Source organism: Melopsittacus undulatus, chromosome 3, assembly GCF_012275295.1.
Source record: "Melopsittacus undulatus isolate bMelUnd1 chromosome 3, bMelUnd1.mat.Z, whole genome shotgun sequence".
In the NCBI taxonomy this organism is placed as follows: Eukaryota; Metazoa; Chordata; class Aves; order Psittaciformes; family Psittaculidae; genus Melopsittacus; species Melopsittacus undulatus.
Window position 1 is genome coordinate 77,543,210 of NC_047529.1, and position 25,060 is coordinate 77,568,269.

The 25,060-nt window shown below is 40.2% G+C and overlaps 1 protein-coding gene across 2 annotated transcripts in view; it reads right to left on the reverse strand.

Annotated features, from left to right (window-relative positions):
- The window catches only part of TIAM2 (TIAM Rac1 associated GEF 2), a 134,592-nt gene that overhangs the window by 68,429 nt on the left and 41,103 nt on the right, over positions 1–25,060 (reverse strand). For both annotated transcript variants that reach the window (XM_031049768.2, XM_031049767.2), the window contains exons 2-6: positions 18,369–18,480; positions 16,140–17,342; positions 9,912–10,347; positions 4,567–4,739; positions 3,321–3,545 (exon numbers count right to left, since the gene is read on the reverse strand). In XM_031049768.2, coding sequence (XP_030905628.2) covers positions 3,321–3,545; positions 4,567–4,739; positions 9,912–10,347; positions 16,140–17,336 — 2,031 coding nt within the window. In that variant the 5' untranslated portion in view covers positions 17,337–17,342; positions 18,369–18,480. The remainder of the gene's footprint in view (positions 1–3,320; positions 3,546–4,566; positions 4,740–9,911; positions 10,348–16,139; positions 17,343–18,368; positions 18,481–25,060) is intronic.

Here is a 25,060-nt window from a genome sequence, read left to right on the forward strand (position 1 = left end):
ACCAACACAGGGGAAATATTATTCCCAATACCACGGACAGCACAAAACTGCACCCACATGAACCCAATTTACATTCTTGTTAATAATCTGATCGAAACTGGCAGTACCACATGTATATCTATAGCTAGGGATGCAATTAAGAAAGCCAATGAATCTTATTATTCAGCTGCTCCTCCCCCCCCCCAAAAAAAAACCCCAGAAGACGAGCCCTTTCTACATGTTTCTCCCACCAGCTTCACTGTATGAGATTGTGATGTGCAACTCCACGCTCAGGAACAGTTTACTCATTTTCCTTTATTTTATACTAAATCTTTGCAATACAAAGACTGAAATTCATCCATCTGCAAAACAGTAATTAGGATGGTCAGAAGAATGAGGATGACCTTCCCTGACCTTTTGTCTGCCTACTCATTTCATTTCTTAGAGACAGTCCACTACTACTAAATAGAAGGATTTTGTGAATCATGCAGGGAGGGACCATCCTACACTGAAGAGTGATACCTGTAAAGAATATCAAACCTCTCGGAAAGCAGAGCTCTAGCCAGTTCAAAGACCACCTAACCTGAAGATCTATTCTAACCAGTTTAGATGAATTCTTTTTTAGTGTAGGATGGTATAAAAGAAAGTAACTGTGTATCATAATTCAAGTTGAATTTGTATGAGGCAAAATTGGCAAGTGTTAGCAAAGTTCCCTGAAAAGATTCTTTTTGAGTGTTGTTATTGTGAGTCTTCATCAGATGCTTTACAGAAAATTAAGACATGTAATTTGGGATTTGGGAAGCCTGAAGAATAAAATTCCCAAAACCATACCTGTCCTCTTCCTATAAATGTCCGAGAAAAGAGAAAGGGTCTAGTACATTTTAAATTAAAAAAAATTAATGAAGTTACGCTCTGTGTAAAAAACCAAAGACCACTGAAGGGAAGGGAAGAAAGGTAATAACAGATTTAATGACTGCCCAGAGTAAACAGACCACCACCTTACCTACACCCTCCCCCCTTTCTTTTTTTACAGTAACTTTTAGTTGGAGGACACATGAAAACTTCCATGAAAAATATCTCCAAGCATGTGCCTGTTTTTCTCATTAATGCCTTATCATTTCGGTGCCTGCAAGTAAATACCTGTGTTTATAAACCACCTGATAAGTTGAGTATCATGTACAAAGAAAATATGAATCACATCAGAAACCTCTGGATAGCTTGGAAAACATGATTGTACCAACATATTTAAATTTGAAAAGAAAACCCCATAATGCTTTCAAGCAGCTATTTCTCATATCATTGTTCTGAAGTGAGACAATGGAATAGATTTAAATACCAAGTACATAAAGTACACCCAGAGCTGCGGTGCCCTCACTGTGAGGTAGATTTTCTATTCCATTAAAATCAGTTCTACAGGCACAGACAGCACCACTTCTGACTTAATGTGCAATATTTTGTTAAAAGAGATCCAAATAAATGCTAATAACCCATTTCACTAATTTCAGTAGCAGTTAGAGCTGCATATTCGCAGAAAACACAGTGATTTCTCTAGCAGGTTAAACAGTGAGGAGAAGTAATTTTTTCTTGAAGATAGGCTTAGAAATGCATCTTGGTGCCAGGGGATTTTCAAACTTTCATCCTACTTCTCTTCAGTTTAGGGGAGAAGTTACACCCTGGGGGAATACCAACACCCACAACATATTTATTGCATATAGAAACGGAAACACGTGGTTGTAGGTAGCATGTGCCAGCTTGGGATTTCCAGCCATGCTGCTAGTGGCACTGGCACTGCTACTACTGGCACTGCCTGTACTCTTGCAGATGCTTCACTTACCTCTTCTAAACTGCTCCAAAATACCGACAGCTGTGTGAATGGCTGCCATTTTCTCTTAAACAGTTATTAAGTCTATTATTATTACTGGACCAGATAGAGAAGACTCCCTGTCTTCAGATCACAAGGCTGAAGACATTTTTCAAGCAGTTCAACACAATCGTTACTTTAGAAAATACAAATTTTCCTTGTAACTTTTTTGTTTGCATTTCTGTTTAGCACTAGGTTTATCAATTGATAGCCTGCAAATACACCAAATTTAAAAGACTGTATCAGATGAGCTTCTCCAGCTCATATGCTGAACACCAAAAAGAAACATGTATGTACACTAAAATAGGTATAGCAACTTTAGAAGTCCAGGTTTCCATACTGCAACTGCCTTTTGGGTGATGGTTAACTGTGAAACAAAAGAAGGTTTCACTTTCTTGTAAAGCCCTCTGAATCACTAAGTCTTCAGCAGAGAAGTATTGGTTTTAAATCAATACAGATGTGAAAGAAAATAGAAAGTTGAGGTTGGGTGATTGCTTTTCTGAGGAAGTGGAAGGAAAAGGAGAAATTATATAGAAATCATAGTTTCCAAGGTAATCCCCCAGTGGAAATTAATTAAGACTGTGCCTCATCTTTCTACATAAAAAACCCACCATGGTCCTTCTGAAGTCAATCACACTATTTCCGTTGACTTCCCAAAATATATCACCAGTGAAGATTTCCAGCACAGGATGTAGAGCAAGCTTATAAACTACAGTGTTAGCTATACAATATACATCAGCATGGTGGAATGATAACTGCCACATGATTGAAAACACCACAAAATTTACACAAAACCAAATCCAGAATTCATATTCCTCTTGTTATTCAAAGTGGGAAAAAGACAACTAAATAACCACAGATACTAAACAACTGAGCTACATACATGCAAACTTTTCCCTCAGGAATAATGTTTTTTCAGAACTGCTAGCTTACTAAGTACATCAAGAATTCTTGGTTACTAATTGCATCAAGACTTCTTTTTTCTTTGCAAAAGTCAATCTCTGAGATGTCAAATCAGAAGATTAGGAAACCCAGTTACCTATTGACTTTTCTCTGAAGTGACTTTGCCAACAAACCTTCAGCAATAGTAAGGTAAGATTTTATAAAGATCAAAGGGATCAAGACCAGAGGAAAGGCTCATTATAAATTTACCATTTGCTAACTAGTGGATATTTGCACATGATCCATCTCACACTCTGTCTCTCTGGTCTGCCCTCATTCAATATTCTTTCATAGGTAGAAGATTAATGGCATAAATCTGCAGCCCTAGTGATGGATTTCTGTTCCAGGAAAATACAGCCAACTTCTTCCAGGGACTGAGCTGGAAAACAATGGCAGTTGCTCAAGGACAGAGTGTCTAATTAGCAGATATTAAAAAGCAGCATTAATACTCTTCAGCTCACTCTAGATAAATTGCTAGCATCAGTCAGGGCCGAAAATAATGGTAAATATGCTCGTGTAAAAATACTGTTTCCAGTACCTGATTCTCTATGGCCTTCCTATTTTTTGGATCACTAACAATTGAGAGCTGCAACTCTGCCATTTTTTTCATCTTGCCATCCATGTCAATCTTCTGGAATAGACTCTTGGTTTGATTTTTTAGCAGCCTAACGGTGTCCTCTTTCCCAAGCTTCTTCGCAAAGAGGGAAGCACAGGCTGAATGTATGGCAGTAACCCAGTTTTCTAGATCCGTCTGGCTTGTTGCCTATGAAACAAATCAACAGCACAACATTATAACCAGACAAGAGGGAAAAAAAAAGATAATAAAAATCAGCAGCTCTAGGACATGAAGTGCTTGACAGATTTTCTGTGATCTTAGGAGTTTATCTTAAAACAAGTGAAATAAGGTTTTATCTTTAAAACTCTGCAAACAAAGGAAGCTTGAGCTTTTCCTCCACTCCATCATAACTTGCTTCCAACCTTCACCTTCTGCTTCTTAGACCTGCAAGGTCTGAGAGCTCCAGGAGCACAACAGAACCTCATGAGCTGTGGGAAAGATGTAACTCCAATTAATTAAGGTAAACCCCACCACACTGCAAAGATAAACCTCCCCTTCTGCAAGGTAACATTTTATATGTAAGGTCTGAGGAAAAGTGTTTCCTTCCTTAAAAAATGCCAAGTTAGTGGAGAGAGGACACACAGGTATCTATGCACAAGCTACCTCTGGAGTTATTTACAAGCATTGACTATGAATCAACATGTTTCTATGCAGGCTGCTCTACATAATACTGTTTTTTATTATCATTTCCAGTGGTGCAGATAAGTAGCCAAAATCTTTAGATACTTTCAGCTTTAGCTTTTGCATATCTTACTCAAGCAAACTCTCCTCAAGGCCAGCAGATTCGGGGTTGAGCACACCATTCTGTAAGGGTGGAATGCTAACAGATGCGAAAGAAATTGATAAAAAAGCTGATTTTTCTTAGAAGCTTGTAACAACCATGTAGCAAAAGGGTTTTGCAGATTTGTGATCTTCCTCCTTTTTGTATCTGAACCATAACTGACTGAGCCAACTGGTGAAATATCATACACCTGAGGTCATGTCATACACACAAATCAATATTATAATAGCAGAGTATAATAGTACAGTCATGCTATTCTTTTTAAGTTAAAGGCACAAGCATGATATCTGTGTGCATGCGTATATACAAACATATGCACCCATGTACATACTCATAAATACATTCTAAAATGGAAACAACTACAAAGTTCTGTATGCATACTGTTACCTGAAATAGGTAGACATCTCCAAAAGAATTGCTGAGACAGAACACGTTTTCTTTCTTGGGATGTTCTGGAACAGACTGGACTATACTGTCTTCTGCAAACAGGGCGTATCGAGGCAAACTGTTCTGCTCCAGTGAGTTCCTTCCATAGGTCTCATAAAACAGCAGAGTGCAACCTTTGCAGTTCAGAGGGACAAAAAAAAACATAAGGAGAAGGTAAGTTCTGGAACTTCCATTTGAGTTCTCTTACTTTAATGCTTTTGTGAATTAAGACATCCTTCGGCAACTGGGAACATCAGTTCCGATCAGTCCCTCTTCTGAGCAAAAAAGAACAAATGAAGATAATCTAAACTGGAAAAAAGGCAAAGACAATGATGAATTTGCCAATGAAAAGTTGGAACAGGCATCTAGTAGGGACATAACAAACATTCCTGGATTTAAAAAATAAAACAGGATAACTCAGAACAGAAGTGTCAAAGGTCAGATTGGATGGGGCTTGAGTAACCTGATTTAGTGAAAGATATCAATGCCCATGATAGGGGATTGGACTTTGTATCTTTAAAGGTACCTTCTAATCCAAACCGTTCTGTGATCCTATGAATAAACTCAGCCTATTACAGTTTTAAAGCCTGTAGAAAAGATTCATGCCTGCTTAGTTAAATTGGCTTTTCTGTTTGTTAAATTAAACCAACTTTCTCGTAAGAGCCATTTAAGAAATCTTTGTATTTGTCGAAAAGATTTGCAGAAATTCTTATCTTTATACAACATGCATAGTGAATAAACTTCTCAAATTTAAACTGGATTTCCCTCCACCTACCTGCAAACTGGAGACTAAGACAATTCCGATTAATTAAAAACAGTTTAAAGTGGGTCTTGCAAATAGTGTAATATCCAAGGTACAAAACTTGCATCCAGAAAGCATGCATCATCCTTGATGATGACAATCCTGAGTGTAACAACAGGAATTACTTCCGGAGAACAGCAGAGGAGATCTGTTCCCAGTCCCAGACAATATGATTGCATTGCCATGTTGCCTTTATGAGTGAAGCTAGCTCAAGAAGGCCTTGTCTCCTCCATCCCCACTAGCCTTCCATTTCTGCCTCATATTAAAATCCACTGTCTGATGAGATGCATCAGTTTGCCTGTTCAAGGGATCACTGACTGAACTACATCACTAAAATAATATGGTTCTAAATTAGATTTCTCAAGAATTTCTAAGGCTAGTTATGCATCCAGAAAAAAAACAAGTAAATAACCCTCACTTTCACCCCTGGGAAATGGCAGCTTAACAATGGAGGGTTTGGTGCCTTTTCCTTAATTCGGAAGATAAATTAACACTATACTGTGGCTGAAGGTTTAAGCTGGAAGAACTAAGACCAGATACTGTGAATACATTTTGAAAACTGAGGATAATCTAAGCAGTTAGAAAAATCTGAGGCTGATGATGGGCTCTCCAGCAAGGCGAGCCTTCCCCAAAAGATAAGCTCACATTCATCCAGGAATTAATTTAAAGCTGACCTATGGCTATTTTACATAGCAAGTCAGACCAAAGGATCACAGGGATCCCTTAGGGCCTAGTAATCCATGTACATATTACTCCTGTAAGACCAATACATATTCAGTAGAGGACTTAAAATTCAGCCAATACAAGGTTTGAGTTTGCTAGAGCTACAGCATTGTCGTCTCTCTCCTGCTTTTTGCTGGTTTTTCTTTAAAATCAAAAAGGCACCACAACACAGCACAGCACCAAAACTGAGATTTTGGGTTGACATTCTGTTTTTCAGTCATTTGGTGTTTCCCTGTGTGACACAATATGTGTACACATGCACATGCACCTAGGAGTGTATCAAAGGGATATATCAAAACTTCTAAAACAGAAACATTTCCTCTGTGAATGCTTGCAAAAGACTTAGGTAAAAATAGAGTTCAAATTTTATTTTAGCAATTCTCTAACATTTGCACTTAATGCTGCACTAAAAATCCCAAACACATCATCCAAAGCCACATAAATTTGAGGGGAACTTCCTCAAGGGTAAAATCTGACATTAGAACCAAAATCAAGTGGATTTTTTGATTCTTCTGTCTGATAAAGGGGAAAGTTGGGCCTACTAGAGTTTATGGAACACATTTGCTGTAACAAGTTATGAGGTGGAATACACTTGTCCTCATATAGCCCAGATTTCAAGTGTACAAAAAGTGAAGTCCATCACAGAACAAGCATCAGAAATGGCTAGGACAACTCTCCAGGGGGGCAGAAGCTCTGTGCTGCTGTTTGGCAGAGACAGATTCCACTGATCCTCAATGGAAGTACTTTATACCTGCTCCTCCACTGCATTCAGGTAATCACATTCTCCAGTGCTAATGTACAGTTACAAGAAAAAGGGAAATATGTATCAGAGCTTACTGACCAAATCACCTGATAATTGAACAGTTGTCAAAGGAAAGAATCCAACAAATAGAAATGCTTCTATACTACTTAAGTGCACCTTTTCCTGTTACTGTCCAGAGTGTCTGGCAGAATATTTAGGATAAGAACAAATCCTATAGAGTTGGTCCCATCCTTTCCCCTTAGCAGCCCTCACTTGATCTTTATGACACAGAAACACTTGGAGATCTCTGCTGTTGGAAAAGAAAGATATGGTTTATTGTATTCTGTGTATCAGGCATGGCACTTGTCATTTTAACGTAACAGGGCGAACTACACCAACAAAACCAAGTTCTCTCTTATACTCAGCAGCAGCAGCAGGACTGTGCAACTACTTCAACTTCTGCATTTTAGGAAAAAAAATTAAGTTCTACTTTAAACTCCCATATGCTCCCCTATGTGTTATCAAAAAGGTAACTAAAGATATATCATTTTTATCCTTACAGTTTATATGTACATTAACAAAAAGACACTGAAGGGCATGCATGTGTGTTCAGGTGTATGGCACCCCAGGTATATGTTTAGGTCAAGCCAAGTGATTCCAGGAAGCAGCTAGTTTCATAAACTCTGACAGACCCACTGGGACTGATTAGCATCCAAGTATTTTAATCAGAACTTGAATCAAAGGGGGAGGGCAATGGGAATGCAATTTCCCTCATTAAAATAAACTAATTAGACAGGACAGATGGAAAAGAGAGTTCCTCTTGTTAAAGGGTTACTATTCCAGCTCAGGTCTTGGTGGCCCTGAAAGTAGAGCAAGGGGCCTCAGGACACGTATACTTTGAAGTCTGGCAGGTAACCAGATGGTTATAAGCCTTCTGCATATTTATAATTAAACACATCTCAACGGAGTGCAAAGAAACATGCTGTTCTCCATTTGCATATATGGCTATTTTTAGCTGTATTTTTAAATACCTTGGCTATTTAAACTTATAGAACAAATTAAAGACAGATTTATTCAAAACTCTGCATAAGGAGAACCAAAGCAAGTGCCTTGATCTTGATATAGCATATTATGAAAACAGAACTACGCCTTGATATCCAGACAGGCAAGTTTATTTTGGCATCAGAAGTCTCCACAGGACAATAAAGGTACAAGATCAAGGAAATGAGGAATGTATATTTAAAACAGCTAACAGAGCGGAAGAGATTCTGCACCATGAATGCATCTATATCACACACCCAAAGTAAAAAGCATTGTATTTAATACTTCTTATAATGTTTGAAGTTAATAAAAGTTTATTACAAAGAATTTTATTATTCCTTTTTATAGCTGGGAAAATTCAGGAAGCAAGAAGGGATGCCACTTGCTCAAGGTCACCAATGGGCCAATTTTATAGCAAAGAACTGCATATGAAGTACCTAAATTCCTTTCCAGAGCTTCATTATCCTAGAAATGCATGAACTACTAGTATACGATGTACTTCAGTTTAGAGTGTTGATAGGTTTAGAAATTACCTGAATTTTACAAGAGGCAAATCAAACTCATATTCATACTCCAGAACACAAAGACATACAATAAGAGGGTAGAACTCAGATATTGTGTTTCCCTTTTGTATACACTGCTTGCATGCATGAATCATGCTATCTGATGACCAAGATAAGTAATTTAAACTGTTAAGACTGCCTACATTTTGATCCCTTGATAACAGGTCTCTAAATTATTAGGCAGAACTGCTACATTCCTGCATGTGCACTTCTTTTAAACCAGTGCTATCAACAGCACCGTGCCCAACACTTGCTGTTTGCTGTTCATTTTCCTTCAGGTCTACACCCATGCAGGATTTTGAAAAGGGCAACCTGTGGGAAAGCTGTTATTTTCTCTCTTCCATCCCCAGATACGCTAGGAAATTATTAAGTTTGATCATTTCCTTATTCATTAACTTAGCATTATATTTACTGAAAGGCAAATCCTTTGGATGCAATTCAAAATATAAAAATAAGACTATGAACTCACCCATTAAATTCCTCTTCCTCCCCACAATAGATGTTATTGTTTGTCTCACACTGCCTGACAACCATGCACTTCTTGTGGCACACCTACCTGCTCTATTACTCTGAGCCACGCATGTGCACTGTGAGAGCAGCAATTGCACCACAGCCCCATTAGCAGCAGCCCCTTTTAAGCAGATTCCCCTCCTAAAGGGCTGTTTCACAGCAGGAGTAGCCAGGGAAAATGTGAAGATGGGCATTGCTGAAAGCCAGAAGGGATTGGCACTGTGGGGTAAAGTGAAAGGTCATCAGGGAAAGGAGGGAGAAAGGCAACCCATGGCATTCACGCTGTCCGTGGCAGCTAAGCCTCAGGCACCTGAGGGTTTCCCCTGCTCCTGTTTCAGTTTCCTCTGACCTGAACTGCATAGTTTTCAGTGTAAATGCTCTAGCATGGAAGTTCATCCCTTCACTACATTGTTACATGAACTGAAAATTTTCACATTAACTTAACCCAACTTTAAGTAAACCTCATAGCAAACCCCAGGGAATTGTGTGCCTGTAACTGGGAATTGGACACCCAGGACTTATTCTGATCCTTCAGTTTTGACTCCCCCTGAGACAGTGGTGTGGCTTCTGTATTTTTCTCAGCTTTGGTTCAATTTGGTCTTGGATCTCCTCCATCCAAAAGGATCTTCCAAACCCCCAATTCTGCATGAGTACAGAAACTGGGAAGTCAAACAAAACAACACTCTTGCTATAGTATGAACCACAAGCCTGCACATACAATCCCACAGACATGAGCACCACCTCGATTAAGTGGGCTGCTTAGGCACATGCACCACTTTAAGCATATGTGTAGACCAGGTGAAGTTAGGCATAAACTTCTGATCCCACTTAACCTGCTTGCAGGAACCAGCATGCATGAAAAGTTGCCAAGACACAATGGAAATAACTGCCACTGCCAAGCCTAATGAGCAACATGATGGTTTACCTTTAAGTGTGACCCAGTACTGCTTCCACTTCCGCCGCGTGACCAGCTCCAGCTTCTTCTCCTTCTGCAGGGTCACCAGGGGCTTGAAGAACAGCCACCCTGCCCTGCGCACCACTCCTTGCTCTTTCTCATACAACAAATCCAGCTGTTCCAAGGAGCTGAGGGACTCGCCACTGGAGTCCTCTGTTTCTGAAGAAGTCTCAGTGTTCTCTAGGTTCGTCCTGCTCATTTCCAGCTCCCGCATGAAGTTTTCATAAATGTTCTGCCTCAGAGCATCACTGCTGACTGCGTTGGTGGACTCACTTCTCTGGGACAGGACATGGCTGGAGCCGGGTGACCACAGCAAAGCAGAGAGCTGTGACGGTGCCAACATGTCTGTAGTGAAGTTGTCCATTCTGCTGTCAAAGTATTCACTCTCATCTTTACACTTTGGCTCCTGTGCAAAGGAAAAAGGAATTTGTCGGTGATCAAGCACCACAGCTACAATGAAAAGACACACATATTTGGTATTTAAATTTGCTTCAAGTTTAGCCACAGCCAGATCCTTCATCAAGGGCCACCTCTTTTCATCATTACATCACAGGCTTTGCCTCAGCAGTCACACTGTCAGTGCCACCACTTACAGTTTTCTCAAAAGGACCCTGTTAAACTTTAACTACTAAGTCTGTGCTTTGGTAAGTCAGACACCTGCGAGTAATATCCAAATTCACTACTAACTACTGGGGCTTCCTTTGGCTGAAACCTGAGGGACTGCAGGAGACAACCACATCATCCAGCTGAAACCCAACAACCACTACTTACATGTCTGTTTGAATATAAGCAGGAACAGTGTCACAATAAGTTTCATAAAGAAATAATAAATATTGCAGGGTTTTCAATACTTTGATGACACCTATATTTAGCTTCAGCAGAGCTAGGCTGATTTTACCTTCACTTTCTATTTGCCATACAAACTTTGCTTAGCCAACACAAAAAGGGTCAAAAGTTGAGACTATTTTAAGCTGTCAGTATTGACCAATTGACAAAAAACTAACTTTTGATTAAAAAAAAACAAAAGATGTGCTTGCTGACTGGCACAAATCTGGTCTCCAGACTGCAGAGGTGTGCATTTTCTTACTTCTTGAAACCCCCCCAGAAGCCTGACTATTTCATCAAGCACTGCCAGGCCTTTCTCCTAATTGTATTGTGCAACTTCATCCTCTGTATTGAGAGGGCTGGCCAACGTTATTAGAAATACTCAGACCTGATGGCATGGATGCTAACCTAGGCCCATTTCTTGCAATTGCTTGTTAACATGGGATGTTGTTGGCGGATTAGTCCTTTTCTTTCTTAAACCTTTCCCAGTAATGAGCTGAATGGTCACAACTCTCCCAAGGTCCAGTAATGGACAGGGATTTTCATCCTTGGTTAGACCCCTTGGTCTGACTTCACTATTGAGAATCACATCATCCATCATACAAAGCCATTTATTGTCTTTCCAACTGAAACACTGCTGATGCTTTTTAAAAGCAACTATGATTTAAGAACACAAAAAAAATCCTGATGCCTTTTGCAGTAAAAGTGTGAGGGAAGAGGCTGCTATGAACAATTCAAAAAGCAAAGCTATTAGCCTCAATAATAATAAAGCTATTATACTTTCAAGTTTAGACTGCCTCTCTAAAAGCATTTATTTGCTCATAGACTTCTGTACATGAATGAAGTAAATAAACCTTGGTCTCCTTTGAGCTGCTCTCATCGGCAGCTTTGAAAGCAACTACTTCTTTGTTCCTTTGCTTCCTACCCAGTGCTCTTCAAGACTTCAGTGGCAAAGCTGTGCCGTGTTTTGATAGTATCAGGATCTCCAGAATGGAGCCAAGAGCAACAGTGGGATCACACACCCTCCCAAGTGTCACCAGACAAGCCATTTCTCAAACAGCAGGACACTGCTGGTCATGGCCTCACAAAAGCCAACTTGAACAGAAACCCACATTCTCTTACAGTACACTGAAGTTCAAGTCTGGCTTTTCAGATCACTGTGTCTGGTGACAACAATTCAATTCTTCAGGGTAATGGAGCACCCTCCTCAAATCTTATTGCAGACTGTTAATCAGAGTTCTCTGAGAGAACTCACTAAACATCTCCCTAGGGAGAGTAACCCCCTAAACATCAGCAGTTTTGCTTTCTATGGGGTAAAGGGAGAGAAACAGAAGGAAGGGAATAATCACACGTGCAATGTGTTTATGCCCACAAAGCAACAGTACAACATGGATCGTACAACTGTGCCGGCCATCTGCAGTTCAGTGGGAAACTGGAAGCTTTCTTCACCCTCTTTTTAATTATTGTCACTGTACATGTGTGCCAAAATCCTCTATTTTAATTGTTTGATTATTCTCCAGGAACTGACAGTGCCCTCTAGAAGACTAGCACACAGTTTATGAAAAATATGTGTTTTTTTCAGTCCCAAAGCATTAGTGAGAAAAACAACATGAGATGGTGTCTGCTGTGAAGGGCCACTACTGAAATAACAAGCATTAATGAAAAGGGTGGGATAAAACCTGTCCATGAACAACCACTAACCACATCCTATTTCTCTTCCATGCACAAAGAAAGGGTAGAAATGAGGAAGTACCAGAGCAGAGTAAACACAGGAACCAAAATTAATATGTGCAGTTCACCATGACAACATCACTTGTATTTTGTTTTTTTCTTTAAAGAACAGAATTGGCAGGGTCACTCAGTCTCTGTTGGTCCTCAGTGAGGGTGTCACTGTAGCAGTATCTGTACACCACTGAAAAGGTCTGACCCAAATTACTGCTGATGGTGGTTTCCCTGCCGGGCGACTCACCACTTGTTTACTCTCTGTTGCACCTAGCAATGAAAGAAAACTATCACTGGTTCTGCTCAGTTGCACTCAAGCAGACCTCTCAATGTCTGAGATATACCCTGGAACAGTTGTAGATTATGCAAAAGAAAGAGTGGCTAAGATATCAATTAGACAAAGTGATACATGTAATAACAAGAAGAACAATACAGGAAACAATGCAGCCTGCAAAATTCATTAGGGCTCAAGCTCAAAGTAAAATCTAATACTAATTTTCAAGCCAAAGGAAGAGGTTGTCTCTAAGTACTTCTACTTTAAATTCTCTTTACACCACACTTCAGGGCTCTGGCTTATGAAGTCAGGAAATTTCAGAAATTATTCAGAGGCTACTTACTATTTATCTGCAGCAGCAGTATCTGGTGGCTGGATTTTCATTATAGATAGCAATTTCTCCATGTTATACAGCTGCACACTGACTTTACACCACCACCTTAGCAGTGGCTGACTGTGCAACAAGCCTGCCTGAATTCTCTCCACAGGTTGTACATGCATCATATATACCTTGCTGCTCACACAGAATGTATCCTGATACATCATCTACCTAATGCCATTTTGGCAACAATTAAACCAAGTGAGGACATGCTGTGCAGCCGAGTGCCAGGGAACACATTAGGACACTCTCATGCCATGAAAGCTGGATCATGGCACAGAATGGCTGCAAGTCTTAACATGTTATCATTATTAGAAAGGCAAACTAAATTCCAGGATATATCAGATCAAGTATCAGAGCAAGTCAGACGTAAGGAAACATCCAAATCACTAGACAGGTTACAGCCATAGGCTCCTCTGAAATATCCCATATCCAAATCTGTTTATGGATGATTTAAAACAGGTGCAGAGGAAGGGTGCCAGAATTAAAAAGGAAACAGACTTCCTATCTTCAGACAGGAGACAAAAAAGAGTCTGCATAACCCCTCAAATGTGGCCCGAGAAAATAAACCATTTCTCCCTTTAACCAAATCATAACAGATTAAATAATAGGGAGGAATAATTAATGTAGCAGACAATGCTGGCATCAGAACAAACTGGCCAGGACTACATTTACCCTACAAATTAGCAAGTATTGGAGTAAGAGGGTCTGGAAACAGACTTCAAGATGGGGAAAACCCCACTTGATTTTAAATTGCAATTTGCTCACAAAGGAGATTAAACTCCACTGCCTTTCTAGCAGCAGGGCACTGGCCTCAATATCCCAAGACTGCGCCTCCTAGTCCTGTGCCCCGTGAAGAAGGAGGACTGGTCAACTTGTTTTTGCTGGGTCAGCTGGAGGGACCTATCCACCCAGTCAGCACTGGTGCTTAGGCCTACTTATAGGGAAATATTCCAGCTTTCACCTACATTCAGCCCAAGTGACTCACAGTCAGTTATTAGTAATGTGCTGAGGAAGGGACAAGCTGTTCAGAGCAAAGCACAAAGGCTACAATCACTGTGATTAACAGTCTTGCAAAGAGGGACTTAACCCTGTGACACATCATAACCACACAAGGTACTTCTGCATTTTTAAGCCAAAGGATCCAGTAAGAGTTTAATCATTAGCAAACTACAACACAGCAACCCCCAGAAGAGATGGCAGGTTATTCAAAGTGTGCAAGGCAGAAAGGAACTGACCAAGCCTCACAAGGAAGGCAAAATCATAAAGCATTAAAGCACCACTCTTATCCTTCCTGTCACTGGGTATTTGTCTGATAAAAATCAATTACTATATCCTATGCCATTTTCTAAGAAATTGCCATTTTTGAGCTAGGGCTTATGTCCTTCTTCCAGAATCAGATTCAAGCTTGATGCAATCTCACCAGCCAAATTTCCTTGCTGTGTCTGAAGTCAGCTCACTGCACAGTGAATTCAAAACAGCTATGAATTGTGCACCACAAATACCATTCTGAAAATGTCATAACTAAGTAATACATGGCAAAGGTCTGGGATGCAGAGATCATACATAAAGCCTGGCTGTAAAATCCAGAACAGCTACAGATGTTGAAACCAGTGAAGAATCCCAGCTCTAGGTGCTGAGGCTTTTCACAGATTCCAGTTTTTCTGCCTCGCCTTCTCTTTCACAGCAAAGTAAAAAGGTGAAGAGACAGCATCCGATAAAGTACATGAGCACCAACTCACAAAAGAAGTGATCCAAATAAACAGCTTTTATTTTCATTTTCCCAGTTCCGTAGCCTGCACCTAGGATTTATGCTGTCAAACCTTATGCTGACCTTACTTCTGAGCCTAAGGGTCTGTCAGTGGTTTACATCGCAATGATAGGTGCCTGCTAAGCACGATACCTGTCTGAATTTCCAGCACGGGAGACAATATTTGCTTTACATGCCATATAAAACATGTGTTATGATCTACTGCACAGCTGCTGCCTAAGTTACAGAAGACGGTGTTGCCTTCACTCTGCTCACTTCTGAAGTGGTCAGCCCTCCAATGTTTCTGAAAAGGATTTAGGGAAGCACAGTGATTTTTCCTGTGTAAGAAACACTAGGGAAGATTAAAAAAATAAAAAAAAATTTAAAAATCCAAACCAAAACCAAAAACAGTCTGTGCCCTCCATTTCAGCTTGTGAATTCAGAGGCAGAAGTCCAGGCACAGTCTGGTATTTAAAGAGCCAATTCTGGGACCTACAGCTAGAGATGAGAATTTCATTACTAACCACAGGCATCCTAAATTCCTGTTAATGGGATTAGCCTTAAATTCTTCTAAGGAAACATCCTTTCCCTCCATCTTGTCCTCCTCCCATCTCTTTCTTCACACCACCATCTCCCAGTGAGCCAGATGGCAACTCAAGCTTTCCCATCTGGTGAACTAAGCATGATGTAATGCCTTAGTGGAGGTGGAGGCAGAACCAACAGCCCTGGTCCATACTCTACAGCTGCTTGCCTTGCTAGAGATGGACTGGCAATAAAACCAAAGTGAATGGCAAAGCCAATAATACGAATAGAGAATACTTTCAAAGATAGTTATAAATCCTCCTTCTACTGCTGTTTCCACACTCTTCAGAAACATATGCTGATTCATGGCACAGGTGAAAAAAAGAGAAGGCTTAAAAACTCCAAGTTACTTTTTAAGTGATGCAATGATTTCAAAAATTATTTCAAAAGCTAATTCACTGAGAGGTTAGGCTGCAGAAACTGGAGTTAACTAGGAAACTGACAAAATAGGAAGGGAAAATTTGCACATGCAAACATTCATCTTTTTTTGATATTGCAATTTCAGACAGCTCCAGGGATGCAATGCTTCTCAGAATTCCACAAATTACTAAATCAGATTAGCAAGTAATTATCCTGTGAGAAAGACAAACATGATGCAATCGCTACATTTGTAAGAGGAATCTACAAACCAATTTTCAGGCACTTAAGCTGGGGTTTCCTACATACCTGCAGCTTCCTCTTCTTCCTTGAGAGGCTTCCTGTCCAGTCACTGATGCGTCGCATTCGGTTTTTTAATGTATCCTTCTTGGATGCATCCTCACTGAGGGGCTTGGACTTTCTGCATGGGAGAGTGTAGGAGGAGTAATGTGCAGGACTTCCCTGCTCTACCCTGGAGGGAACATCAATGTCTGAGGCAAATGAGACACGGTTGCTTAGGGTTCCATGAGTGTCAATGTACTCGTCAGAGAGCCTGATCCCAGGTGAAGGAGTGTTTTCCAAATTTGTATCCTTATAGATATCTCGGAGTGAGGAAAGAGATGAACTTTGGTTGAAGGACTTCTTGTTGTCGCTTGCTGGGAAACTGGCATGAATGCTTGTATCTGGAGTGCTCCTGGTCAAGTATGGACCATCTAGCTCATTGATATCCCCAGTATTTCCCCAGAGAGAGTCATACCATGAAGACTCAGAACTGAGTGAGCTCCCTTTACTAGATCGAAGCCTTGAATTGGTAGGTGATAGACGATGACTTGAAGAACAGTCTGCACTGGAGTTCCTCCTAACATCGAGCAGGTTATTTGGCTTAGATTCCAATGCAGGTGAATATCTCAGCAACTGGACTGGTCCACTGGACTCCTCAGTCGGTACCTTGCTGTTGCTGCTATTGTGGAACTCGACTCTCAAGCAACCATCCAGCTTCCCCAATGTTTTAATGAGAACTTTCGGACTTCTCCTGTCCTCTGATGGGGAGGTTGACGCAAGACTCTCATTCTTTCCATAGCAATTTAAAATGTGCCCATTGCATTCTCGAGAGGCAGTGTGATTGCTTCCAGCTTGAAGGCCAATATAATGGAAACCGTTCTCTGGCAAAAACACCGCACTACTTCCTTGGCAGTAGTCCCCTGAGGTATTTGTCCTGTGTTTGGCATGGGCATTGCTTTTAGAGACCTTCACCACAGTGTCACCGAGTCTAGATGAATAAGGCTGACTACTCTTGAAGTGTGAAAGGCAGCTTCTGGCAAGGGACCTTGATTTGTAGTTTGAGCCACTATTGGTATGTCCCCATCCATGCATAGAGCAAGACTTTTCATCTTTAGCATGAATGCTGCGAATTTTCAGAGAACAAGGCTTCTGCTTGGCACTGGCTGTAGCAGCAGCATGATTTTTCGATCCCTGAAGACTGTATTGGCTTTCTGAATTCCCCATTTTCCACTAAATTAAGTAGAGTTTCATTAGAAACAATGGCTATTAGCAAAAAAGTAACAGACCATTTTTACCATCTACACAGGAAAGTGCCTCTTTAAAAATAATATGAAACAATTGTTTCAAAAAAAAGCCATTAAATAGCCATTTACAACATTAAATTCATAACTGAACTTCTTTTAGGGGCAGGCTAGGAAAGCCTATTCTCTGTGTGGTTCATTGCCCCTCTGTTATAAAGCTGGAATCTAACTCCATTGAAATCATGTCAACACCTTTCTCCACCCACACCCTTGGCAACGTCCTTTTCTTATAACTTACAAAATCTTTGGCTCCCCAGAACAATGGCATAATGAAAGGGAGACAGCAAGATAATCATAACTTAAACATAAGTGAACTGTACTTTCAAAGAAATCCCTTCTGTCAGGAGACAAGCCCACTGCAGTTTCATCTTGGCTGCTTTCTTTGCAACCAAGTGTTGCTTCAGTGAACTGTTCAGCAAAACCCAACTTTGTGTTTACGTGGAGTCAATCCAGGATAAAGGAAAAAGAAAATCCAACTAAAAAATAACTTGGTTATTGAATAGCCTCATCTTCCATTACAGCACAAAACATCATTATGTTTGTTCAGCATGACACAGTTTGGTAGTTCAGCTTTTTACTGAATTCACAGTGAATAGCACACACTGGAGCAGTCAAATTGCCCCAGTGAGATGACAGAAGATTTTGGACCTACGTAAAGTGTACCCTGAAGTAAAAAAGATTGATCTGATTTTTTTGTTATTTGGAGTGAATCTCCATTGTTTTGTAATTTACAGAAACATCAAAGTGATTTTCCATTGGCACTACGCTTCTTTGCATGTCGAATCTCAGACTATCACTCTTAGGAGAATATACTATAGCCTCATTAAAATGTTGTCAAAATAAGCCACTGCAAAAGCATAATCTTATCTCCTAGAGTCTGTATTTATTTTAACATTCCTACATCTATCCCTTAGCACTTTTATATGAAAAGCATAGTATAGAACAAAGAGCAAACCTGTAGAATCACTCTTAAACACGGGCACAGTTAGCAGTTAACATGCTCTGCATTGTCTTCGTGGCCAGCCATTACACTTGCCAAAACCAGGATGGAGTTGCACGCAGCCTTCCTAGAAAACACCAAAAAGACAAAGAAGGTCTTTCAGTCAAGTAGAACATACACTTTACTCCAGCTATAAGCAAAACAATTATAAAAAAAAAACCCCACAGACTGAAATTAAAAATGGAGAGGAGAGGTCTATTTCAGGGATTCCTGGACTCTAGACATACATTTTTATACACGTACTTTAATAACTGACATTGAATTAATACAATCAAGTCACTGTTTGGGTGGGTTTTTTTCTAATTCTGTCCTTGTCCCCTCTCAATAACAAGTTAAAGCAAACTCTGAGCCCCCCCCCCCCCGGTTTTCTTTTTGGAAGACCAATTACAGATGGCAGGAGTGTTCAGTGATCTTTACAATGTGGACTAAACTGGTCAGAGCAATGTCCCACAGCACCTGTTTATCTTTCCCCAAGCCTGGATTCCAACTATGACCTCTGCCATGAAAGGCCACTGTGCAATTCACCAACTACCCAGCAACCTCCCTCTTCAGGATTGTTCTGGTTTTTAAGTTAATCTGCCAGTAAGACAAGAAAAAGCACCAAGTGCTGCACACACACAAACGTAACAAGACCTAAGTTCTTCCTGACCATCTGAACATACTGTCTCTTCAGCTGGCACACAAAAGCCGCAACTCAAATCAAAAGGAGAGAAGATGAATCTCACAGAACACACCAGTGGTTTAGGGATTGAAACACTCAGTAGAAAAGACAATGTACAAGATCTCAGGCTCAGTTTTAGAATACACATTTTTAGCTACAAACTATTCTTAATATACTACCAAAAAAAATATTCTTCTCTGCATAAATTCAGTGGCTGCTGTTCATAATTTTTAATTGAATACCCATGTAATTTGAATGTGTAGTTTTGCTTTTTTTGACTTCTTTTGTGGCTATTTACTGTATAAGATCCTTGAAGATATTTAAAAGAATTCACTGGTAACCTAGGTATTTTGCTAAGCCTACCAAAAACAAAGGTAAAGATTGTAAACTAGAGCTAAACACAGTCTCAAAAAGCCTAGAAAAAAAAATCTTTTTAATTTCTTATTCTAACAACTTGGAACATTCCTGTTTAAGATACCCTTGCGTCATAGATTCGATTTGCCTATGCTGTTATGTGCACACGTTTATGTAAACAGTCTTAAAAATGGCATATGCAACATGGATTAAACAAAAGATTGAAGGTAAACAGAAGACAACACACAAACTTCCTACACTCCAAGCTGCCGAACAAACTGTGAACCCCCAGCAAAACTGCCTTCCTTGATCCAGGAGGCACAGACCACAAATGAGCAATGAGTTTACATTCAGAATTCTTCATCTGGGAGCAGAAAGTACATTCAACAAGGGGGCTTTGAAGGGTTTACATCTATTCATAAGGGAACACTGAACACAATTTGTCTAAAGAAACAGGCAAAAAGACCATCTGGTCTCCATAGCAATTGTGCAATGGTTAGGTAATCCTTTTAAGAGAGTTTGTAGCAAGCAAGCTGCTGTCATGAACCTCAGAAGATAGACATTCAATTCATCAATGCTCGAACTGCTGCTACCAGGGTCTATTGTACATGTCTGATCCAATACACAGGTCACATAATGGGTGAACGAATAAATTTATCTTGGGGTACAATGTCTACAAAACAGTGCCTAAGTCTGTGAAGGAATCAGTCAGCAGTACAACAGAACAGTCAATAAATCCCATAGAAATAGCTCCAAGGGATTTCTCTCAGCATCCTGGCTGTCCCGAAAGCTATGGTAGGCTAAACATTCACGCACATTGCAATAACCAATAGGGGCATCTGCAAGGCTGCACAAAGACCATCAACCTGAAAATCAGCTGTGATGCCTTTTTTTTGCCTCACACTTGTGTGGAACAATTTTCTTTCTGCAGATTACAAAAGGGATTGGGTAGGGGGAGAGAGCAGAGTGAATCAGCTGGTGCCCAAAGGCAGAGGGACACTGGGGCAGGCAGGCAAATGTGGACAAGCTCTGGCTGTACTCGCTCCACTCACACATTTTACACTATATGAGCTGTGGAATCACTGGAAGTTACAGTGCATGGAACAGAGTTCAGCTTCCCCTATATTTCTCACAGCAACCTACCACAGCAGAATAAAATGTGCTTTTCCCTCTTATGCAGAGGGATGAATGCTTCTTGTGAGTAAACCCAGTTTCTATGAATATTTTCTGCAGTTATAATCAGCATATTTAGAAAGCACCTCACTGTGCCTGAAGCTGACTATTAAGAGTTTATTTGCTTTCAATTATACCACATTCCCTAAAAAAGAAGTTTTTCATCTTCACCCTGGTTCCCCTTAACACATTCAAAAAACCCAGCTATGCAAACATACTAGTCTGGGGTGATTAGTATGTTTCCCCACCACACCCAATAATTAGCACAAATCATAACCCCAGAGCTAAAAATGCATTTCCCCACCTTTGGGCTTCTCCACATTAAGTTCCCCTAGACTTTTTGGGCTCCAAAATACAAACATGTGAGCCACTCTGGAGAACCTCCTAATCAGGTCCTTTCCAAGCCTAACTATTCTGATTACTACCACCGCACCTAGACTGCTCTACAAATGCCAGAGGGGGAAATGCCTTTCTTAAGATGAAGGTGAGAGCATGTACAAGTAGTGCTCTACAACTGCATGGGTGTTTTCCTCCTCAGTCTTAATCTCTCAAAATACACGTTTAGAAACCTTGACTTGTTACCCATACTGCAAGCAAAACTGAGCCATAACAATAACATCCCAGTACTAGGTTTGCTTATAAGATACAACAAGGAATCATTACATTATGAATTAGTGTGAGATCTGAGTCAAGGGAGACAGGCTCCTGTGTTGGTCTCATCTGCTACAGTGGGAACACAGACCAAAATGATTTTGCTAGTGCCAGCCATCCACTTCCTGTACAGTCACACTAGCCAGGCTGAGACTCTACAACTAGAGGTCAGAAAATGGCAAGCTCCAGATTGACTGGGGGCGAGCACAGAGCCATAAGTAGACTGAATGCTCAGCAACCACAGTCAGCATTGGGCAGTAGCTACATGCCAGTTACAAAAAGGCAAGAGACTGCATAGCATCTTCCTAGGGAGGTTCAGCAGGTTTCCCTGACTGGGACTTACAATCTCACCACCCAGGATGTTGTCAGAGCTCAACTAATTTCAGCCCTAGCAAAGTTAGGCTTTAGCCTGGGTCAAGAAGTTACCCTCATGAGGCATGCAAACACAAAGCTATCTCTCTGATATATTTTTGATGCCTTTATTCCTCCAGAAGGCTGGTGACAATGAATCTTCACTGGCAGCTGTATAAGAAATGGTCTACAAACCATTCAATACCTGCTGAAACTTTCCCAAAAATCTACTGATGAAGTACAAGAAAGTTGATCCTTCCTTCACTAAACATGGCATCAGTGCAAGACCAGCAAAAACAATGGGGAAAAAAAAAACAAACAACAGGTCTAAATGAGAATAACATCATGCCATAAAATTAGCACTGACTGAGGACTCATTAAGAAATGGAGAAACTCATGAGCTTTCAGCAATACCAGGAACAGGAACTCTTCATGCACATCAGAAGAACTTAAATTTAAAACCTCCTGTCTTTAACAATAAAAAGGCTTTTAAAACAAGTGCTGGATCAAGAGCTAAAAAAATAGGTAGGAGCTAGAGCTTCCTGTCTCACCACTAAAAAGTAAAAGCCTACATCTTTTCAGTTCTTTACAGTGACACACCAGGACACAGTTTAAACTTTTTAAGAAGGACTTTCCTTGAGGAAATTATTCAAGAAAGAAATAAGCTAACCAAGTATTTTATTCATACTCATAGCTTACACAGTCACCATGGGTCACCACCTCTTCAGAACTTCTTCATCAACAGGAATACTGTTACCTGCACCAGTGCAGTACCTTTAAAGAAGGCACTTGCCTCCGGACACAGTCCCTTCTCAGCCATCCATATTGGTATAAATATCTGCCAAAGTAAGGCAGAACTTCAACTCATTAGGTGGTGATATAAGTACTTGTACAAAGAGCCTTTACATGCAAATGGCAGAGTATATCCCATCAACTGCTCTCTAGTAATGAAGCAAGAGGAGAGAGTCTTGTATGCTTTCTGCTGTATTTGAAAACCCTATTTCCACATGGGCAGGGAAGGACACCCAACTGCAGAGTTGGACTACCATGGCCATCTCAAGGCTGCACATGGTGGAGAGGGGAGGCGTGGAGGGAAGGCTGCACCAGGGTCTTTACAAAGGTGGCTACTCTGAGTGTGTGGTTTGTAAGTGCAGAGCAGGAGACTAAGTGCAGAGCAGGAGACTGTCATCAGGATCAGTGGAACTGGGATAACGGAGAATCTGAAAGCATTTCAGAGCGACAAAAAATGAAACAAAGAGCCCCCTCATTTATATGAAATGACTATTTTGTTTTCTTTTCATGGCAGATCCAGTTAGAAATGTTGCATGCTGTCATGTAAAAAGCCAGTAATGTAGTTGCTGTACATCAGGAAAAGCCTTTTCTGGTTTTGGTTTGGCTTGGGTATTTTTAATTGACCAATCAATTAGTTTTTTTTTTCTTTCATTTTACATTCTCATTCACCAGTTGTTAAAACACTGTCAATTTTAAATGGCTTACGTAAAGTCTTAGAAATTGTATATAACTTTCTTTCACATACTAACATGTTCATAAGCTTTGCAAGCAATCAATGTGCTTTGTGAATTCGTGCAGGGATACTGAATTACAGGTTTGAAGTTTAATTAAGTTTTAATCTACTTGGGTTTTTAATACAAAAGTAATACAGAATGCTAGAATGTGAACCTGTCCTCCCCTTCCTGCATGTATGGATGGATATGTGAAATTAATGAGGGAGGCAGGTTAGCACAACATTGTGGCTGAATTAAATGTAGAATTTCTTACTGAAAACAATTTACTGTATTTTTTAGAACTACGCACTTTGGTCACATGTTTCCACAAATCAGAAGCAGATTTCTTATTCCTGCAATCTCAATCACATTCCTATTACAAAAATATACCATAATAATTATATCATGGTATTCTTGGCAGGATACTTTGCATTATATACCACTGTATTCAAAGAATGAATAACCAAAACACCACAAATATGCCTTTCCTTAAAAAATATAGGACTATTCTGTCTTAAAAATCCAATTTGAAGCCAGAATTCCTCACTCACACATTAGTCATTTTAAAGCTACAGTCTCCTGCATTAGGAACTGCTTGGTAGCTCACAGATCAAATTAAAACAAATAGTTTTCTTATTAAACATCAGTAGTCATTATGACCCCAGAAACTTCTTTCATGATGTGAATCATACCTACATGGCATATAGACTTCAAATTTCACAGTTTAAGCAAGAAAGGGACACTATCCTTTTCCGGTTTCTTTTTTTTAAATACATTAATCCAAACAGGCCTACACTGCATCACATATATACTGCATCAGAATTACACATTCCTTACTTGGGACATGACTCCTTCTTTTACTCAGCCTATTCTTCTGGGTCCAAAACATTGGCAGCTTAATTAAATTATGTTCTATAGTTTTCAAGTTAGGGCAATATGGTAGATTGAGTCAAGCCTAGAGATCCTTATCATATTAAACCAGTGCTGATACAATCTAAATCTCTAGGGACTTGTTCTTTGCCAGGAAAAACAAATCTCACCATCTGTAAATGTTATTGAAATTACACACAATGGCTAAAGTGCACATCCATTTAAATAAAAGCCATTTAAGTTGAAAAATGGAAAAAAAAAGAAACAAAAAACCCCAACAACCAGGAATGCCAGCTAACATCTTGGCTTAATGTAGTAGCTGCAGTAGTTGAAGAGTTGATATGTCAAAGGGTCTACTTGTTGCCCTTGAAGGGGAAATGAGCCCAGTGATTTAAAAGGTCTTTAGTCTAGCTGTAAGCACACTGGCAGGTCCCAATGTAGATTAATATGGTGCTTTCAAAGGATTTCAAGGCCTGGGGAAGAGAGGATGGTGCACCTGAAAGGAGCAAAGATGCTCCAAGCAAGGGATCTTTGGCTCCTGCCTCACTGCCTGCCCTGGGCCAGTGAGTAACAACATTTCAGAGACTAAGCTCAGATCTGCAGACTTCCTGCCTAAGCCTAGACATAACCCTGAAGAGATCTCTGCCTCAGACCTCCTTATTCGTGGTAACAACTGGAGGTGAGACTTTGGTTTTCTTGTCAAACTGGGATTCCCAATCCCCACCAGGAACATCTGCCCTCCTCTTGTCTGTTTCAGTAGCAATCAATTCATGTCATCAAATACAATCATAGTCAGCAGGCAGCTATGGGGATATTCTCTGACCTGTATCCACCCAACACTGTAGATGACAAAACATCAGCTTTCAAGAGGGTAAAAGAAAGGTTATTTCTGGACTAGGACACAGCTTACAACACTGTACCCTGAGCATTCCTGTAAACAAGCAATCCCAGGTAGACCAGAAATGAAGGCAGCAGAGCAATTCCAGGCAGGAACATTAGCCCACTCTGTTCCAAAAGAACCTTTCTGGTGTAGACCCTCCCAAGTCTATTGGACCAGCTCTGAACCCTTGGCATCAGAGAAA